This window comes from Mus pahari, chromosome 8 (assembly GCF_900095145.1).
Source record: "Mus pahari chromosome 8, PAHARI_EIJ_v1.1, whole genome shotgun sequence".
Lineage (NCBI taxonomy): Eukaryota > Metazoa > Chordata > Mammalia > Rodentia > Muridae > Mus > Mus pahari.
In genome coordinates this window covers 22,464,000-22,483,577 of record NC_034597.1, presented here as the reverse complement: position 1 = coordinate 22,483,577, position 19,578 = coordinate 22,464,000, and the positions used below count along the sequence as shown (strand labels likewise).

The 19,578-nt window shown below is 49.9% G+C and overlaps 1 protein-coding gene across 3 annotated transcripts in view; it reads left to right on the top strand.

Annotated features, from left to right (window-relative positions):
• Nucleotides 1-19,578, top strand: part of Nisch (nischarin) — a 37,219-nt gene that overhangs the window by 12,402 nt on the left and 5,239 nt on the right. For 2 of the 3 annotated variants that reach the window (XM_029541355.1, XM_029541356.1), the window contains exons 4-16: nt 2,329-2,377; nt 3,415-3,578; nt 3,875-3,970; nt 5,117-5,212; nt 6,152-6,304; nt 7,218-7,286; nt 7,693-7,878; nt 8,226-8,354; nt 9,990-10,103; nt 10,400-10,508; nt 14,449-14,576; nt 15,499-15,548; nt 17,335-18,717. In XM_029541355.1, the coding sequence (XP_029397215.1) occupies nt 2,329-2,377; nt 3,415-3,578; nt 3,875-3,970; nt 5,117-5,212; nt 6,152-6,304; nt 7,218-7,286; nt 7,693-7,878; nt 8,226-8,354; nt 9,990-10,103; nt 10,400-10,508; nt 14,449-14,576; nt 15,499-15,548; nt 17,335-18,717 (2,726 nt within the window). Of the gene's footprint in view, nt 1-2,328; nt 2,378-3,414; nt 3,579-3,874; nt 3,971-5,116; nt 5,213-6,151; nt 6,305-7,217; nt 7,287-7,692; nt 7,879-8,225; nt 8,355-9,989; nt 10,104-10,399; nt 10,509-11,072; nt 11,861-14,448; nt 14,577-15,498; nt 15,549-17,334; nt 18,718-19,578 lie in introns of those variants that run through there. The other variant, XM_021204173.2, reaches the window with a different exon arrangement.

Sequence of the window (19,578 nt, the reverse complement as noted above, 5' to 3'; positions counted from 1 at the left end):
CAAACAAAAAGAATTAGAGGTTAAACATAAAAGTGAAAAACCTCACTATGTTAAGAAAACCACCTTGAACAAAGGACAACTAGGCCAGAGGAAATGCTTCCTGTATAAACAACCATTAAAAGTGCTGTCAGGGGGCTGGCGAGATGGCTCAGGAGGTAAGAGCACTGACTGTTCTTCTGAAGGTCCTGAGTTCAAATCCCAGCAACCACATGGTGGCTCACAACCAACTGTAATGAGATCCGATGTGTCTGAAGTCAGCTACAGTATACTTATTTATAATGATAAATAAATCTTTGGGCCAGAGCAAGCAGGGACTGAGCGAGCAGGATTGACCAGAGTGAGTAGAGGTCCTAAAAATTCAATTTCCAACCACCACATGAAGACTCACAACCATCTGTACAGCTACGGTGTACTCACATACATAAAATAAATAAATAAATCTTAAAAAAAAAAAAAAAATGCTGTCAGGAGCTAGGTGAACAGCTCCTATCTGTCCCAGCTACTTGGGAGGCTGAGGCAGAAGGATTCTGAATTTGAACCCAACCTGGTAACTTGGTGAGATTCTATCTCAACACACAAAAGGGCTGGTTGCCATAGCTCAGTGATAAGAGGCCCTAGGTTCAGTTTCCAGTATTTGATGGGGTAGCTATGATTTGTAAGGTTATGAAGAAGAGACAAGTACTGAGAAAAACAGGAACAGGCCTCCCTTCCCTGCAGCCTGGTGCTTTGTAAGTTCTATAAACACGTAACTCATGTACCCTAGCTGTACTCTAGCAGCGGCAGCTGCAGCCTCCTGTGAGTGCTGAGGGGTTATTTGCACCACCATCTGGGCTTGTTTACAAAAAAACCTGTGTACTACCATCTGCCAATTTAATCTCTTGCCTATGGGAGGTGGGGTGAAAGGTTTTGATGGGGTCTGCAAACAACACAATTGTTTTCAGATTTTTAGAATTTTATGTGTATGAGTGTTTTGTTGGCATATACACACACACATACTATGCCTATGTCCGTATCTGAGGTTAGAAGAGATTCCTAAAATTGGAATTTGAGCCTAAAATTGGCTCAGCGTCAATGGTTGTGAGCCACCACGTGGGTCCAAACCCGAGTTCCCTAGAGGAGTAGCCAGTGCTGTTAACTACTGAGCTGTCTCTCGGCCCACAATTGTTTGGAGTGCAGAGGCAACTGGTTATGTACAGGGGGAACCAAGATTGTGTGCTGGAGTATAGCTTTACTGGGGTACACTTCATATAAATATAAAATTGGGGTGTCCCTAAAGCTCTCCACCTGTGTTTGTTCATCTGTGTAACATGGTACAAGGTAATAGGTCCTCTTGTAGAACAGTGAGAGGACTCAGCCAACCAGAACCTACCAAGTACTCAGATGTTTTCTGGTGTGAGCTAGAGCCTAGCATGTCTGCTATTAATGTGACAGAACATGGTTCTCGTCATGTCTCCTTAAGGTCCCTTTGAAAAACCCTTGCCACATCTTTCTTTTTCTTTCTTTTTTTTTTTTAAGCTTTATTTATTTATTATATGTAATTACACACATAGCTGTCTTCAGACACTCCAGAAGAGGGTGTCAGGTCTTGTTACAGATGGTTATGAGCCACCATGTGGTTGCTGGGATTTTTGAACTCAGGACCTTTGGAAGAGCAATCGGGTGCTCTTACCCACTGAGCCATCTCACCAGCCCTTGCCACATCTTTCTAGTGACCCAGGGCTTTGTGGGACTGCTCTGACTCTGGAAGGGATGTGCACAGGACAGAGGTGTGTCCACCCTTTTCAAGAAACATTTGACAAGATAGAGGGTGGCAATTCCCTTCTTCAGAGTCAGTTTAGGGAGATGCTGGCTCCCCAGCCAATCCTTGGCATTGGTCAAGCTTTGCTAACTGTGGGCTGTAGCACGACCCACCATGTCATGCGGACCATTCCGGCATCCATAGATCTGAAAATACTTGGTTCTGTCTCTAAGCTCCTTGCTTCGTTCTAGCTTTTCTTCCACCTCCAGCTTGTTCTCCATCTCACAGCTGTGTCCTGCTAGCTGCTTGCAGGTCATGCAGCTGGAGGATAAGCATGGAAGAACCCAGTACAAAACACTCACTTAGAGCACCATCAGATGTTTCTTGTGACTGTACTGTTACTTGATTGTGCAGTTATCGAGTGTGGGTTTTGAAAGTGACAGTGTCTTATTGCAGTGTCAAAGATTGGACACTCGAGATCTAGAGTTGGCCCTCCACAAGCAGACTGAGGAGATAGCGGGGGGGGGGGGGGAGTGCAATTCCAGGGATGGACAGGTAGATGCCTAACTACAGTGCTTGTTTCTCCACAGGAAATAAATGGTGTCACTGCAGCACTGGCTGAAGAACTCTTTGAAAAAGGTACATACATAGCTGTTGGTCCTTGAAATGCTGGGCCATTTGCCTACTCTAGTAGGTAGCTGAAGGCTCAGGATAGCACCGAGCTCATCTGTAAGGTCCTGTCCAGGTCCCACCTTCTTGAAGGTGTCAAGTCCCTGGCCCTGGTCCCCAACCAAGTCTACCCACCTACTTGCCCTGCGGGTGAAGATCTATAGTCCTTCATTCTTAAGATTCCTCGTTAGCATTAGTAGTCTGTCTTATTATTATTATTATTATGGGTGTGAGGGGGCCACATGTGTCACAGCACACATATGGAGATAGAGGACAACTTGGTAGAGTCAGTTCTCTCCTTCCACCTTTATGTAGGTTCTGGGAATCAAACTCAGGTAGCCAGGCTTGTGTATGGAGAGTGTCTGGGACTTGCCCAAGTCTCAGGATCTAGTTCCAAGCCACATGGGGTGTTGAAAGGTCGCTGGCATGCTGCCATCTTGCACCTGATTTGTGCTTGTTTGGAAGTGTTCAAATCGCAAGTAGGAGTCAGTCTTGCATCATGTCTTGCCAGAGAACACATTAACAATACCTGACATGTAGTGAGCAGCCCCTGCCAGCACGCTTACATTTAGCATTCACTGCCTTCCCTGAAGTGGAGGAAGGGTGCTAGTGCTCAGAGGCCTGATAGAAGAAGCAATTTAAGGACTACATGCTGGTATCTTAATTGACCTTAGTCTCTCCATACAAGAGGGTGCAGTGTAGTTGTGATGCCCAGAGCACTGCCTTTCTTAGCCTTATCTTGTCTCAGTCAGTGCCTTAGATCTCTACTCCTCTGGATGGCTCCCCACTCCCGCAACACATCCCTCCTTTCTTATCACATGTCCAGTGTGAGCTCCAAAGGTCTGCTCCTATGTACTTAAGACCAGCTTTACATGGGGGGTGGGTGCATGTCATAGTAGGTGCTTGCTGCATGCTTATTGACTGTTGGCTTGGTGCTTATAGTGCCCTGGCTGTACAGCAGGCTGGGACTGAGTCTAGACACTTACCTTTGGGTTTGACTGTTACAGGAGAACAACTTCTAGGAGCCGGTGAGGTCTTTGCCATCAGGCCCTTGCAGCTCTATGCTGTCACAGAGCAGCTGCAGCAGGGAAAGCCTACTTGTGCCAGTGGTGATGCCAAGACTGACCTTGGACACATCCTAGACTTCACCTGTCGCCTTAAGTACCTTAAGGTAAAGATGCAGCAGCTTAGTTGTGCAGAGTCACTCACTTGGCTCTCAGTTCTGACAGCTTACTAGCTGCCAGTGTGTGAAGAGGACCAGGGCTTAGGCTGTTCCGTATATGAAAGGGACCTAGTGTTCTTGACCTGTGCTTCTGCCTGTGAGCACCAGAGGGCATCAGGGCCCATTGTCTCAGTAGTGTTGAAGTTGTCAAAACTTTGGAGTTTGACAGCTGCTGCCACAGTGACCCAAACATGCAGATGGGGAAGGTATTAGCATCTCTAATTGAAATCTATCTTTGGCCTTAGGTTTCAGGCACAGAAGGACCTTTTGGGACCAGCAATATTCAGGAGCAGCTCTTGCCCTTTGATCTTTCAATATTCAAGTCTCTTCACCAGGTGGAGGTAAGGCCAAGTCTGCTGGTGAACAGAGAAGGGCTGGGCCCTGCCCAGCAGCATCTTGCACCTAATGTCTGTGTGTAGGAATGGTTGTGATAGCAAGTGGTAGGCACTGTTGCTTCCATATTTGGCAGTAGATGGGCAGGTTCTATCCAAGTAAATCAAGCCCCTCTAAAGACAGAAAGGGAGCTTTTTCTGGCCTCAGCTGGTTGTCCCTCTGGCCTCTTGAGGAGTCAAGGACAAGTGTTATTCAGATAAAAGTCACAGAAACCATCCCAAAGGTCAGAGAGAGGCAATTCAAATTCTTTGTTTTCCAAGTCAAAGGCCTTGTGTTTCCTGAGCTTGGCTTGTATGCTCAGCCTTGTACCCTGCATCCACATATACTCCATCAAGTCTCCCAGCCGTTCTGTGACTTATAGAAGCTTTCCTTCTGTTTACAGCCGAGGAAATAGGCTTAAGGTGAGGAGGAGGTTTAGCTGAACTCCAGAAGCCTGCTCCCACTGACCTGTTCTTACCTGAGGACGTGGGGCAGTTGGAAAGGCAGAAGAAATGCCCTATATACTGTGGAGGAAACCCCTTTGTTCCCCACTCTGATTCCCATGTCCTCCTTTTCTATTTAATTGGCAAACCCAGGTATCCCTTAACCAAAGTGGAATTTGTGTCTCATAACATGAAAGTCCATTTTTGAGGCAGGGTCTTGCTGTGTAGCTCTGGCTGTCCTGGAAATCACTGTGTAGGTTAAGTTGGCCTTGAACTCACAGAGCTCCACCTGCCTCTGCTCCTGAGTGCTGAGATCAGAGGTGTTTGAAACTATGCCTAGCTAAATGCCTTTCTTACTAGATGCTTAAAATAGTTAATCTGCTAAGTAGCACTGGGGAATAAAAAAGACCAAGATTGTTTGTTTGTTTGTTTGTTTGTTTAAGACAGGGTTTCTCTGTGTAGCCCTGGCTGACCTGGAACTGAGCTCTGTAGACCAGGTCGGCCTTGAACTCAAGAAATCCTCCTGCCTCTGCCTCCTGAGTTCTGAAAGTAAAAGTGTGCCACTGTTGCCACCAGGCTGAAAGAGTCACCTTTTAACAAAGGAATGCCTAATTCCTGGGGTTTCTGGGGCTTCAAGATGCCATTTCTGAGACACAGCTGTTTTTGTTCCAGATAAGTCATTGTGGTGCCAAGCATATCCGAGGGCTGGTCACCTCCAAGCCAACTTTAGCCACGATGAGTGTCAGATTCTCAGCAACCTCAATGAAGGTGAGATCTGCCTTTGTGTTTCTGCCTGGGGCCTGGCCTGTGGGCACAGCCTTTGTGAGTGAACCTGACAGAATTTCCTGGGAGCCCAGCAGCCCTGGTTTAGCACTTATTTGTCACTTATCCTTCATGGATTTAAAGAGGAAGATGAGACTTAGAAGGGTTGGGCCTCGTCTGGACATGAAACAGCCCAGCTGCTAATGTCGGAAGTCCCTTTTACGGTTTTGTGGATATCGTCATCATAATGTTAAAATCGTCCCTTAGTATAGAGACTATACGTAGTAGCAAATTTTATGACTTAGGCATCTGATCAAAATTTGGGTTTATTGAAAATTCTTTCTCCTAAGGCTCCTGGCTGAAAGGAAGAAGCTGTAGGGAGAGGAGAGTGTAGCTGCCTTGTCCCTTGGGAGGTGTTCCTTGCCGTGTGGCTAAAGGGACCCAGGCTGATCCCTAAGAAGATGTCTTGTAGGCAACAGAAGTCAAACCAGGGAGCACTGCCTCCCTCTCCTTAGGTGACTGACGCTCTGTGCTGTTACTCTCCTCTCAGCGATGGTTCTCCCCGTGAAGTCATGGCTAAGGGATTTGCTGCCCACAGTAGAGACCATTCTGAAAGCATGGTTGCCTGGCAACACCGTGAATTAGCCCTTTAGTCTCTGATGGTTAAGCCAGGAAAGATATCACTCTATAGCAGAGGCCCGAGAGGACTTGACTAGAATTTATTCTTGAAGTCACAGGGCCAGAACTTACTCAAGCGGCTGGTATGCTACGCCTTTCAGTTATTTCACAACCACTTAGACACATGAACCAAAGCCCCTTTAATGCAAGCTCATTTCCACATGCTAAATATGCTCCAGCTCTTCCTTAAATTTTGCAACTATAGCATGTTCTACTTAGTGTTGCGTGAGGGCCCAAGTGTGGTGCTCAACAGATGTTCTTATGCAGGAAGTTCTTGTTCCTGAAGCCTCAGAGTTTGATGAGTGGGAGCCTGAAGGCGCAGCCCTCGGAGGCCCTGTGACTGCTGTCATCCCAACATGGCAAGCACTGACTACTCTAGACCTGAGCCACAACAGCATCTCTGAGATCGACGAATCTGTGGTATGATTGTAGCAGCCTCTGAGGCTCTCAGACTGCCCAGACCCTAGGAATGCCTGTTAGAATTGACCTTTTTCTGAAGGCTTCCCCAAAATTCCATATTCAGTATCCTGCACATTGTTTGTAGTTTTAAAATTAAATTTCAAGAGCTGGAGAGATGGCTCAGTGGTTAAGAGCACTGGCTCTTCTTCTAGAGGTCCTGAGTTCAATTCCCAGCAACCACATGGTGGCTCACAACCATCTGTAATAGGATCCGATGCCCTCCTTTGGTGTACCCGAGGAGAACTACAATGTACTCACATAAGTAAAATAAATCTTTAAAAAATTAAATTTCAAAGTGAGAATATTTTAAAATAGTTGATTCAAAAACCAAGTGAAGCATTATGAACTATGTGTACGTTTAATATAGCCATGGTAAGTGATAATATTCAGTCCTAAGAAATAGCAGAAAACTCATTCCCTAGAATACAGGCATGCCTATGTTAGAGTGACATTCCAAAGGCCTTTAAGAGTGTGGTTCTTAGCTAGGTGGTGTCGGTGCACGCCTTTAATCCCAACCCTCAGGAGCCAGAGGCAGAAGGATCTCTGTGAGCTTGGTCTACAGAGAGAGTTCTAGGACAGAGAAACCCTGCCTTGAAAAACCAATAATAATAGTGTGATTCTTTTTGTGCTCTGTGGGAGTGGGCAAGGTTAAAAAAGAATATGCTCCCTTATCTCTCTGGGAATTACCATTCGTATTATTTAAGCCACTTGTTCTATCCAAATTGTGGATTCTTTTGGATTTCTGCTGATGGGACAGTGGGAGGTGTCAGGGAGAAAGTCTGCCGGCTGGAAATGCATGTTCAGCCACCATGTACGTGAACTGTGTATGGTCCAACCTCCTTGAGTCATGCTAAACATTCTTTTCTTTCATAAGAAACTGATCCCAAAGATTGAGTACCTGGACCTGAGTCACAATGGAGTGCGAGTTGTGGACAACTTGCAGGTAATGTCTGCCCACAGCTCTCCAGGACTTGCTCTCTAGGTGGGCCCAGAGGCTGGAGAAGCACTGTACCCCAGGGGGTGGTGAGCACTCCAAGGTGTGGTGAGCATGGGCTTCAGGGATGTATCAACCACTGCTCTAGCCCCCAAGTGTCAGTAAAGCTGAGTGTGTGCAAACTAAGTGTGATGATGACAGACAAGCAGATTTTCAGTGCTCGTCCCTAATCTGTCTGTAGATAGGAGATGCCAGCGGGTTATATTGTGGGAAGAGGGAAGAGGGCCTTCCTTTCTCAGCTTCGTCAGGGCACTTACAGAGCTGCCTCATATACTGGTCCAGTTGCTCTAAAGGGCACAGTGACCTCCCTGGAGGACTAATCTCTGCTGCCACCGTGTTTCCCCTGCTGCTACAGCACCTATACAACCTCGTGCACCTTGACCTGTCCTACAACAAGCTCTCCTCCCTGGAAGGCGTGCACACAAAACTGGGCAATGTCAAAACCCTAAACCTGGCAGGCAACTTCTTAGAGAGTCTGAGCGGTCTGCACAAACTCTACTCCCTGGTTAATGTGGACCTCCGAGACAACCGGATTGAGCAGGTGAGCCCCGATCCTGAGGGCCTCAGGATCTAGGGTTGCTGGACCTTGTTGTTTATTATTTTAAGAAAAGAAAACCAGGGGCTGGAGAGATGGCTCAGTGGTTAAGAGCACTGACTGCTCTTCCAGAGGTCCTGAGTTCAAATCCCAGCAACCACATGGTTAACCATCTGTAATGGGATCCGATGCCCTTGTCTGGTGTGTCTGAAGACAACTACAGTATACTCATATACATAAAATAAATAAAATCTTTAAAAAAGAAAACCAGTAGAATTCTGCTCACTCATTAAATGTGTATTCTGTTGCTGAGGTGTTAGAAGGCAGGGCCAAATGACACTGATGTCTTGCAGTTGGATGAGGTCAAGAGCATAGGCAGTCTGCCGTGTCTGGAGCGTTTGACCTTGCTGAACAACCCTCTGAGCATCATCCCTGACTACCGGACCAAGGTGCTTTCCCAGTTTGGAGAACGAGCCTCTGAGGTAAGCCCCAGAAGCAGAGCCCAGAGATTCAGCAGGGTGGGGAGAACCCAGCCTGCCTGCAAGGGCAGAGCAAGGGAAAGCTGTCCGCTCTGCCCTTGTCTGCCTCTGAGGAGGTCTGCTCTTCAGGTCTGCAGGCCATTGCTCCCATGGGAGTACCCCTGCAGACCCCACCTCTCTCCTGGCGTTGTTTATTCCCTGGCAGGCTTCATGGGTGCCAGAGCTTCAGGCTCGGAGGGCTTCAGGAACATGTGGACACTGAAGGATTGTTTCCAGCTTTTAAAAACTACATTAGAAGCTGGACAGTGGTAGTTCACACCTTTAATCTCAGCACTCAGGAGGCAGAGGCAAGCAGATCTCTGTGAGTTCAAGGCCAGTCTGATCTACAGAGCAAGTTCCAGGACAGCTAGGGCTACACAGAGAAATCCTATGTCAAAAAATAACAGATAAAACAATGATAAAAATAACATTGGATTTTTTAGGTAAGGAGCCTAGACTAAGATGTCTAAAGTTTTATGTAGGATTTTTATTTAATTTATGTGAGATGCCTAAAATTATCAGTTGCTTGGGCAGCTAGTCACTCTGGTGCTTGACTACACGTCTTGAGTTTTTTTGTTGTTGTTTTGTTTTACTGGGTCAGTCCAGTCTATGTCTGCTGCCTACTGGCTCTGACTGGACAGGTGCCACCATGCTAACCAAGTAGGTCCTTTCCCAGGTGTGGTCCCTCCCCTCAGCTCCAGCAGGCCTTATCGCAAGTCCCATTCTCTTACAGTCCTTAGAATCCATTCTCTGCAGATCCTAGGCCAGAAGACACCAAGAGTCTGTTTGCCTCTCTCCAGACTTCTCTGTCCCCACCAGGTGTCACTTTGTCCACATTGTCCCTAAGACAATTATTATAAGATGTCATCTCTTGCTGGAGATGATTGCTTATACCTGTAATTCAGGAACTCAGGATCTGAGGCAAGCGGGTTGCCCATGAGTTCAAGGCCAACCTGGTGACAAAGTGAGACCCTATCTCAAAATGAATGAATGAATGAATGAATGAATGAATGAATGAATGAATGAATGAAAAGAAAAGGAAAGGGAGGGAAAAAGAGAAAGCGGGGTGGGGTGGGGGGACAAAAAAGCTGTTTTCCCTTTTGTGACTCCAGAGCTGGAAAACCTCCCCGGCTCCATAGTGTCTGCACCTGTTTTGTGCTTTGGGTGTCCTTCATGTGGCCCTTCTGCCTGCATGCCAGCCCACAGCTCTCCCTGCTTGCCCAGAAGGAGACTCCTGCCTTCTTCCAGTCAGTGAATCTTGCCCCCTGTAGTCCCTTGTCCAGAAAGTTCTTTTCTTGTTCTTTGACAGTTCTGAGTTCTGCCTATAAGGGAATTTGGTACATTCATGCCCTCCTCTTGGTTCCCAAGAGGCTTCTCTTAGTGGAGAGGGACTCCCTAAAGATCTGTTAAGCAATATGGGATCTTCATGAGCCATCTAAGGTGGTTCTGTTACTTATGTGGTGGTGAGGAGCCTCCCTTAGTCCCCAGTATCCTCTTGGGGCCTGTAGGGTACTCAAACCCAGTATTCAGCAGGACCTACCGTTCTCCCAATATGCTTTGCCAGTCTCCATACTGTAAGCTACTTTCTGGACTCTGTAGATCTGTCTAGATGATGTCGCAACCACAGAGAAAGAGCTGGACACTGTGGAAGTGCTGAAGGCAATTCAGAAAGCCAAAGATGTCAAGTCCAAACTAAGCAACGCAGAAAAGAAGGTGAGAATTTTAGGGATCCAGCTTTTCTTGAGGAAACTGAGCCATGGAATCCCTCAGGGATCTCTGAGTATTAGTGCCCCATGCCCAGCCCCCTACCCCCTACCTATGGAACCTTAGACTGGGTCCTCGGGAGTGCTACGGTATGGTAATGGTACTTTCTATGTGATTTGTGTGATTATTTTCAACATCCTTAAGTTGGGAGAATGTTGAGCTCTTTCCTGCACATCCCTGGCCTTAGCGGGTCTGTTCTTCCTGCACCTTTTTCCCTCCTGGACTAACTCAATACTCTTCCTCAGTTTGTTGAGGACTTCCGGCTCCCAGCTGCACCCTGCATCAGACCTAGCGGCTCCCCTCCTGCAGCTCCCTCCTCAGCCTCCCTGCCTCAGCCGATCCTCTCCAACCAAGGTAATCACAAGCAGGTCTTGCTCTCAGCGGAGCTGCTCAGCTCTGCCTGGACCATAGGCAGGGCTATGCGTGAGAAAAATGCTGGCACCTGCTTCCTGCAGGCTCAGGCACGGGGGTTGGGGGGGTTGGGGGGGTTGGCACTTTTTGCAGGCTGGCTCCTTGGATGGCACATGGCAGGGAGGTGCCTGGCCTGATTTCAGCACTGTTGTTTGCTTAGTGAGGACCCCTGTCCCTTTATGTCACGTCAGTTCCTGTAGGGTACCGGGGGGTGTTGGAGAGACCTGAGCAGGCTCAGCTGTTGACTTACAGGGATCCATTCCCCTGTGGCCATCATAGGCAGGTCAGCTTCTAGAAAGCCAGGCCTTGTTTGGGGCCCTTGACCACTATATACAGAGCTTTACTGTTGTGATGCCACTGTGGCACTCAGGTATGGCCAAACCCCAAAATACTGCATTTATGGGACCAAGACGGGCTGCCTGTCCCCACGGACCTGTGGACGAACAGTCCATTTCACCTACCCATTGCCTTCGAGAATTTTCAAAGGGCTTTCACCTCTGAACCCAGGCATCCTCGGAGATGAGTGAGTGAACCAGGTGGCATGAGCGTGGCTGCCGGCCTGGCCCCGACGGAAGAGGGGCAGGTATGCCGTCCCAAGTGGAGCTGAGGCTCGGGACACAGGAAAGAACGCCACCCGCCCAGGCTCCTGGAGACGCAGAACTTGGTGTGAGGTCTTGGGAAACTAGTTTGGCCCTAGGTTTTAAGAGCCAGAAATCTGTTTCTACTCCTTAATCTGGTGACCCCACTGGAGGAAACTTCTCTTGAGAGGGCTAAGATACTGAGGAAAGGGAAGTTTTACCCACTAGCAGCACCAAACTGTGGTATGCACACCAGGAGGGCAGGGAAAGGCAGACCTGTGAGGGAGAGAAGACTGAGCTGCAAAAAACACAGCACTTGGCTTATGTTGAGGCAGAAGCCCAGAACCCCTCAGCCTGAAGTCACAACTGTGATGTACTGAAGAGAAGTCGTGAGAGTGGGGCGGTAGAGCTAGGTGCCGGCACATTTACCCATTAGCTTTGTCAAACTTTTGACAAAGTTTTGATTTTTTTTTTTTCCTCATAAAAGAGGAAGAAAGATTGAGTCTCTGAGGAAGTTTCCCTGACCTCTCTTCAGCTCCCCACAGTATTATGATACTACATAGAAAGTGTGCAACCATAGACTTATGGGGACAGGGCAGCCAGGCCAGGACGTAGCCTGTTCTACCATTTGCTGAGCCAGTGCGTGAGTGCATGGGTGCTGTGTGCGTGCGTGGATGCATGGGTGCTGTGTGCGTGCGTGGATGCATGTGAGTGCGTGGGTGCTGTGTGCATGCATGGGTGCTGTGTGTACGTGGATGCATGGGTGCTGTGTGCATGCGTGGATGCATGGGTGCGACAAGCAAGCAAAGAGCAAGTTGGCCAAGAGCAGATCCTGGCTAGGCAGGAGGAATGGGTGTCTCCTCTGGGCCACAACTGCCAGCAGCCACTGTACCCTGTGGTATTGAAGTCTCTGCAGCAGCCTGGGGCAAGCCTCATCTACCCCTTCCTTGCTGCCCTATCACCCCTGGGTGCTTTGTAGTCTGTCCCCCCCTGCCCCCAAGTCATTGGACACTGAGAGATGTTGTCCCATATTTACACCTCTTGTAAATAAAACTACAGTGGATGTCTGTGTGTGCACATCTTTTTCCTTTGGGCGAGAAATGACAAAGGTCAGACCCCTGTCTGAGGACTCTGGTGTCCCCTATCCCATCTGCTGAGTGGCCCTTTCTGACCACTTGTTTGTACAGGCCATGGTCCAGGAAGGAAGTGGACAGATTGTCCTGTCTGCATTTCCTCATGCCCAAACAAGGCTGGGGGGGCGAGGGGGGTAGTGGCAAGAAAATACTGATTTTTTTTTTTTCTTCACAAATGTGAGGCACCCACATGTGTGTGTGTTTGGCCATGTGTTACTGGAGCTGGCCTGGGTGCACAGGGATTCTTCTGTGTGGGAACAGCATTACTCACTTACCCTGGCCACTCAAGGCCTGCCTGAGGTGGGTGCTGCTGGGGAACCCCAGTCCTCTGGTCATCCTAGCTGTGAGAGCAGTGGAAGGTTGACAGGGTCATTGTCCATAGTGCCAGAGTTCATTCCCCAGCCCTGTCTGGCCTGAGAGAAGGCTGTGCTGTAGGCGTGACTAGAAGCAGGCAGCTGAGTTCCTGTCCCATGTTCCTGGCCCCGAGATCCCAAGCAACTTGTAGCCTCTTGGAAGCTGTTTTCTCAACTCCAGAGTGGATACATCCTAACTTCATCGATTCTAAGGTGCACACATTCCACCCTGTGACTTATCTGAAATTGAGATGCGTCTTTCAGTCAGTGGCGTCCCCTAGTTGCTGTCAGCCAGCTGGTAATCGTGATGGAGCCGTGGGAATACCTTCTGTGGACATCGGCTTTGACCAGGATGGCACCTTATCCACACACCTTAGATTTGATGAAATGTGGTAAATAACGAGAGGTGCGCGTGAGCTGATGGTGGGGAAGCGCTTGGCACTGCCGAGGCTAAGCAGGATTAGTTGGTAGGGGCTGCTTCCTGTAGCCTGAGTTGGGGTTTCAGGACAGTCCCTCCAAGACCATGGAGCCACTTGGGGACACAGGCTTTGTGCCTATGGAAGAACAAGGTAGAACAGTTTGGGAATACTTTTAGGACTGCAGCAGAGTTGGTATCAGAGATGAATCTTGAAAGCTGGGTTGGGTTAAGACATTTTAGCAGCAAGGGTGACATCAGCAGAGCCTGGGACGCTTCGTGCATGTCTGTGTGCTTACCGCCTTCCTGCCCCGCAGCCTCTGCAGCTTCATGGGGTATCCGGGCTTGGGCAGAGAACCTGCGCCTTGTGAGTTGTCCTGTTGTAGGTAGCAGTCCAGCTGAACGGGATACCTGTGGGGCTCTTGGGAGTGTAGTCATTTAATTGGGCCATGGTGGCTGTTTAGTAACAAAGCCAGGCTGTGGAGAGATGGCTCTTCTAGGCCAGCTAGTAACCGTTTGAAACATGTTGGTTGTTGTTTTTGCTGTTTGTTGTTGTTTTTAAAGTCAGGAGTAGGGGTGGGGGAAGAGCTTCCCCTTTAACCAGTAGCAAACTGGAATGCAGTAATGGCTCCAGACAGGCTATTCATAAAATACCTGGGAAAGCAGCCCTGTGGGTTCAATACTAGCTGTGCAAGGAATCAAATCTGCAAAGCCGGGCTTCCTGGTGAAGGGGCCTGTACTTGGAACTTGTGAGCCCTGCAGAGATGCCAGATGAGAGCACAGGGTCACCTGTAGCCCTTTCTTTGGACAGTGTTCCAATATGCCCAAGGCTAGCAATAAATACATCACCACGATGTTTTTCTGACAGGTAGACCAGGCTGTGTGGTCTAACCTTGCCACAGGAAGAGAAAAAGTAGTCTCCTGTTCAGTTTGTCTTCCTTTGTGCAAGCGTTGTTTTGTGTTATCCCTGTTAGTCCTCCTTCTGTGGAATGCCTATTTGCAGTCTTTACATTCTCCTACAGTTCTCAAGCAGCTCACTTTGAGGACTATAAGAGCTTTGTAATCTGTAAGAGCTCCTTATAGATTGGCATATAGATCTTTGTTTCTATTGCACACACTTTGTTCTCTGCATTTTCCTGTCTTTGGAATGTACCTCTGGAGGTTTGGTCTTTATGGCTCCCTCGCTGCTTGGAGCCTCTCCCTACCGCACGCTAGAGAGCAGCCACTGGGTCCATGCAGGGAGCAAAGCATCGTACTCAGGAGTTACTGCATCTCTTTTCTGTGACCCATATGATGATTTGGGGTCTGGCTAGTGCCTGGCCGTGCCCTGAGCCCAAGGCCTAGCCTCTTCTTGAACAGCTGCTCTCCCTGCCCACCCCATCTCTGCCCACCCCGTCTCTGCAGGTATCATGTTTGTACAGGAAGAGGCCCTTGCCAGCAGCCTCTCATCCACTGATAGTCTGCCACCCGAGGACCACCGGCCCATTGCCCGAGCCTGCTCTGACTCCTTGGAATCTATCCCTGCAGGACAGGTAATGCCCTCGTGTGCTCCTAGGGACTCTTCTCGGCCATACTGCTGCTGTCTGACTTTGTGCACACTGAGATATGGCCTGCTAGAGTGTGGCACATGTGGCGAAGACTTCTGGGTACTTTGTGTGTCGTGTAGTCTTTCTCTTGGATGTGTCTCTTGTTGGGTCATAGGCCAAGTGCTTAAGGGTTTGAGTTTGGCCGCCTCTACCCCACGGGACTAGGCAGTACTTTCTCTTGGGCCCTGAGGGCAAGGGAAGGTGGGCATTCTTTGGGCAAACATAAGCTGGATGTCCAAGGGGAATCTCCCCTAATGCCCAGCACCACAGAGGCCATTCAGTCCCTTCCCACATGTCACCGTGGTGGTCTGAACAGTGTGACTCTAGCTCTTCTTTGTAGTTGCTGTCTAGGTTTTTGGGACTCATTTCTGTGTCCCTTGAAAAGAGAGATGGAAACGGAGTGCCTGGTGCTGTGTGCTTGATGCCTGGGCCTTTCTGCTCCATGACTCTGCACAGCTAGGGTCATGGTCATGTGATGCTAAGACTGTTTGCAGAGGCTTTGCCTGCCCTACCTCCTGAAGACTGGCACCTTAAGGAGAGTAAGGTCCTTGACCTAGGCTTAACATGGTATGCAGGAAGCACTGGGGGCCTTGCCAGAAACAGTTTCCATCATGTGCACTGCTGCCTGCCTGGGGCCAGACCAAACAAAGCACCTGACCCCTTGGGTGGCACAAAGGTCCCCCAGATGCCAGACATCCATGGAAAAAGGCTCTGGTCCATGGTTGTGCATGTCAGACGGGGGGAAGGCAGCAAGTTCCTGAGCTCACCCAGAGCGGAGTGTGGAGGTGACAAGGCAGCTGAGGGCCAGGACCCAGTGAGTGCTGAGGAGCAGCCTTGGCGGTGGGCTCACGCTTCTCTCCTCTGGCAGGTGGCCTCTGATGATCTGAGGGATGTGCCAGGAGCTGTTGGCGGTGTGAGGTAAGGAAGAGGGGAGAGCCAGCAGGGCCAGCTGCACAGCTGTGTTCAGTGCTGCAGGTTGAGCAGTGTAGCCTGTTCACAGAAGTCTCTGTAATCAAGTGCAGTCGAGATGAGCGCCGTCTGGTTTTCCTCAGCTGCCTAATTGACATTATCGTACACTAGAAGTTGCCAAGTCAAAGCCAGTGTGGGTCTTGTCACATTTGTACTGGGAGCTAGTGAAATGATACTGTTCTCTCTCTCTGTGAAACAGGGTCTCATTTAGCCTGGACTGGCCTCCAATCCATGACACCCCTCCTCCCTCAGCCTCCTTAGAGACGGGCTACGGTAGTCAGCCACCCACCTGCTTTCGTTATTATAGTCTCTGTGTCTGTCTGTCTGTTTGTTTTTGTCTTTGAGACACTGACTGTCCTGGAACTTGCTTTATAGACCAGGCTGGCTTTGACCGAGAGGTTGGCCTGCCTCTGCCTCCTGCTGGCAGTGATGAAAGGTGGAAGCCATTTGCCTGGCTCCTGCTGGGTTTGTTGTTATTAGATTTCTTTTTCTGGGTGTGGTGGTGCACTTCTTTAATCCCAGCCCTCAAGGGGCAAAAGCAAACACATCTTTATAGGTTCGAGGATAGCCTCGTATACACTGGAGGTTCCAGAGCAGCTAACACTACATAAAGAGATCCTGTCTCAAAACGAACAAGCAAAAGTCTGTTTATTTCATTTTAAGTGTATGAGTGTTTGCCTACATGTATATATGTGTGTACCACATGTATGCTTGACGCCTCTGGAGGCCAAGACAGGGCATCTCGACTGTGTTAGGGACTGTGTGGGTGCTGGGAGACAAACCTAGATGCTCTGCAGGAACTGAGTACCCTTGCCTGCTGAGCCTGTTAAGCCTTTGGCTATTTATGCCTAAATGATTGTTTATACAAAGTTACCTGGGGAGGGTCAGCACACACACCAGGAAACATTAGCTCCTTGGCCCTTTGCAGAAGTCTGTTTTGATTTGTTTATTGTATGCTTAATTATTTTTTTGTTTTGTTTTTGTAGGCTTTTTGTTGTTGAGACAGGGTTTCTCTGTGTAGCTCTAGCTGTCCTGGAACTCACTGTGTAGACCAGGCTGACCTCGATCTCAGAGATCTGCTTCCTTCCCTCCCCAGAGTGATGGAATTAAAGTTAGCATGCACCACCACCACCTGGCTTGATTGATTGATTGATGAGTGACTTTTGAGGCCAGATCTCTATATACCCCTGGCTGGCGCAGGACCCACTACATAGACAGGCTGGCTTCAAAACCGAGAGAGATCCACCTGCCTCTGCCTCCCTGTTCTGAAATTAAAGGCTTGCTCTACCATATCTGACCACAAAAGTGTATTTCTAATTCTTGTTCATGGGAGGGTTGTAGAGGCCAAGAGGGGCTGAAATTTAAATGGAAAGGTCCTAGGACCCATCCAACATGATTTCCTGCCCTGGAAAACCAGGCTGTCAATAGAAGTAGCCTTTTTCAACAGTGTGATTCACACCCTGAAGCACTGCATTGCCTCTGGCCCCTGGCAGCATCCGAATGACAGAAGTCTACATAGCACTTTGGTTGTGGCAGCCAGCATGGTTTGGGCAGGGTGTGCTGTGCAGTATGTAGACGCGTGGACTCATCCTGATGGCAGCCACTTGACAAGCTCAGCTGTGTGAGAGGCTCAGGAAACCCAAGGATGGCCTTCCTAGAGTTAGGGGACTACATACAACAGCAGACTAGGGGATAGAATGTCCCTGTGTCCCTGACCCAGTCTCTTCTTGCACAGCCCAGATCATGCAGAGCCAGAGGTTCAGGTGGTGCCTGGGTCCGGCCAGATCATCTTCCTGCCCTTCACTTGCATTGGCTACACAGCCACCAACCAGGACTTTATCCAGCGCCTCAGCACACTGATCCGCCAGGCCATTGAACGGCAACTCCCTGCCTGGATTGAGGCTGCCAACCAGCGCGAGGAAGCCCACGGTGAGCAGGGCGAGGAGGAGGAAGAGGAAGAGGAAGAGGAGGATGTTGCTGAGAACCGCTACTTTGAAATGGGACCCCCAGACGCAGAGGAAGAGGAGGGGAGTGGCCAGGGAGAAGAGGATGAGGAAGACGAAGACGAGGAGGCTGAGGAGGAGCGCCTGGCTCTGGAGTGGGCCCTAGGCGCCGACGAGGACTTCCTGCTGGAGCACATCCGCATCCTCAAGGTGCTGTGGTGCTTCTTGATCCACGTGCAAGGTAGCATCCGCCAGTTCGCTGCCTGCCTTGTGCTCACTGACTTCGGCATCGCAGTCTTTGAGATACCACACCAAGAGTCCCGAGGCAGCAGCCAGCACATCCTCTCATCCTTGCGTTTTGTCTTCTGCTTCCCGCACGGCGACCTCACGGAGTTCGGCTTCCTCATGCCGGAGCTGTGTCTGGTGCTCAAGGTGCGGCACAGCGAGAACACGCTCTTCATCATCTCGGATGCTGCCAACTTACACGAGTTCCATGCTGACCTACGCTCCTGCTTTGCGCCACAGCACATGGCCATGCTGTGCAGCCCCATCCTCTATGGCAGCCACACCACCCTGCAGGAGTTCTTGCGCCAGCTGCTCACCTTCTACAAGGTGGCCGGGGGCTCTCAGGAGCGCAGCCAGGGCTGCTTCCCTGTCTACCTGGTCTACAGTGACAAGCGCATGGTCCAGACACCTGCCGGGGACTACTCGGGCAATATCGAATGGGCCAGCTGCACGCTGTGCTCAGCAGTGCGGCGCTCCTGCTGCGCGCCCTCCGAGGCCGTCAAGTCTGCTGCCATCCCCTACTGGCTGCTGCTCACGTCCCAGCATCTCAACGTCATCAAGGCCGATTTCAACCCCATGCCCAATCGTGGCACCCACAACTGCCGCAACCGCAACAGCTTCAAGCTGAGCCGCGTCCCGCTCTCTACCGTGCTGCTAGACCCCACTCGCAGCTGCACCCAGCCACGGGGTGCCTTCGCTGATGGCCATGTGCTCGAGCTGCTCGTGGGCTACCGCTTTGTTACCGCCATCTTTGTGCTGCCCCATGAGAAATTCCACTTCCTGCGAGTCTACAATCAGCTCCGCGCCTCGCTGCAGGACCTGAAGACTGTGGTCATCGCCAAGAACCCTTCAGCTAGGCCAAGAAACCAGCCTGCCAAGAGCAGGGCCAGGTGAGGCGAGTGCAGACTGCTGGGACCTGGGGTATGGGGTTGGCGTGGTTGTGGTCTCTGGGCCTTCATGCCCCCTTTACCTTCCCTCTCCCACGTCTCTGAGCACTGACCAGTCTCAGCCTTTGCCTCCGTGGACTTAGTGCTAAGTGCTCCAGATCTCGAGAGCCTTAAAAGCAACCCAGGCAAGCTGTTCCGTGCAGGATGGGTTAAGGGAGCCAGCCCTGTCTTGCCAGTGGAGAACATCACCTTGTCCCCTGGCCCTCCCACTGTCCTCTCATGTGTACAAGTGTGGTTTCTGGGTGTCATCTTTCTCCTCCACCAGGTGACTCATCCAGTGGCTGGCTCTGTCAGCTCGGGAGTGTTCCAGGGCCCCCATTCCTGAGACTCCCTCTCAGGCTTTTTTCTTTTTCTTTCTTTTTTTTTTTTTTTTCCTACCACAAAGTTCTTGTCAGGAAGGACTGAGTTATATCTAGCTTGGAAGTCCCTCACAAAGAAACTTCTGAGGACCAAAGTGTATGGGCAGGTCATCTTTTCTTCGGCAGAGACTGGGTACTCAGCAGGAAGGGACTGGCAGCTTTAGCCTGTTCTCATGCTCCCTCCTCATGTGAGGGCCCCTGCTCTCTGTTGCTGGATTCCCCAGCTGTGGAGCGGAGGATCTAACAGTTTAGATTCTCTATCCTGGCAGAATGCTGAGACCCTATCTCTCCCCCCCCCCATCTCTCCATCTCTCCTCTCCTCTCCTCTCCTCTCCTCTCAGTCAAGTCCCCAGCTGATGATTCAAAGGGCTTTGAACTCTTACAGCTGAATCCAGTGCTCCTCTTACAGCTGAATCCAGTGCCCCTCTTACAGCTGAATCCAGTG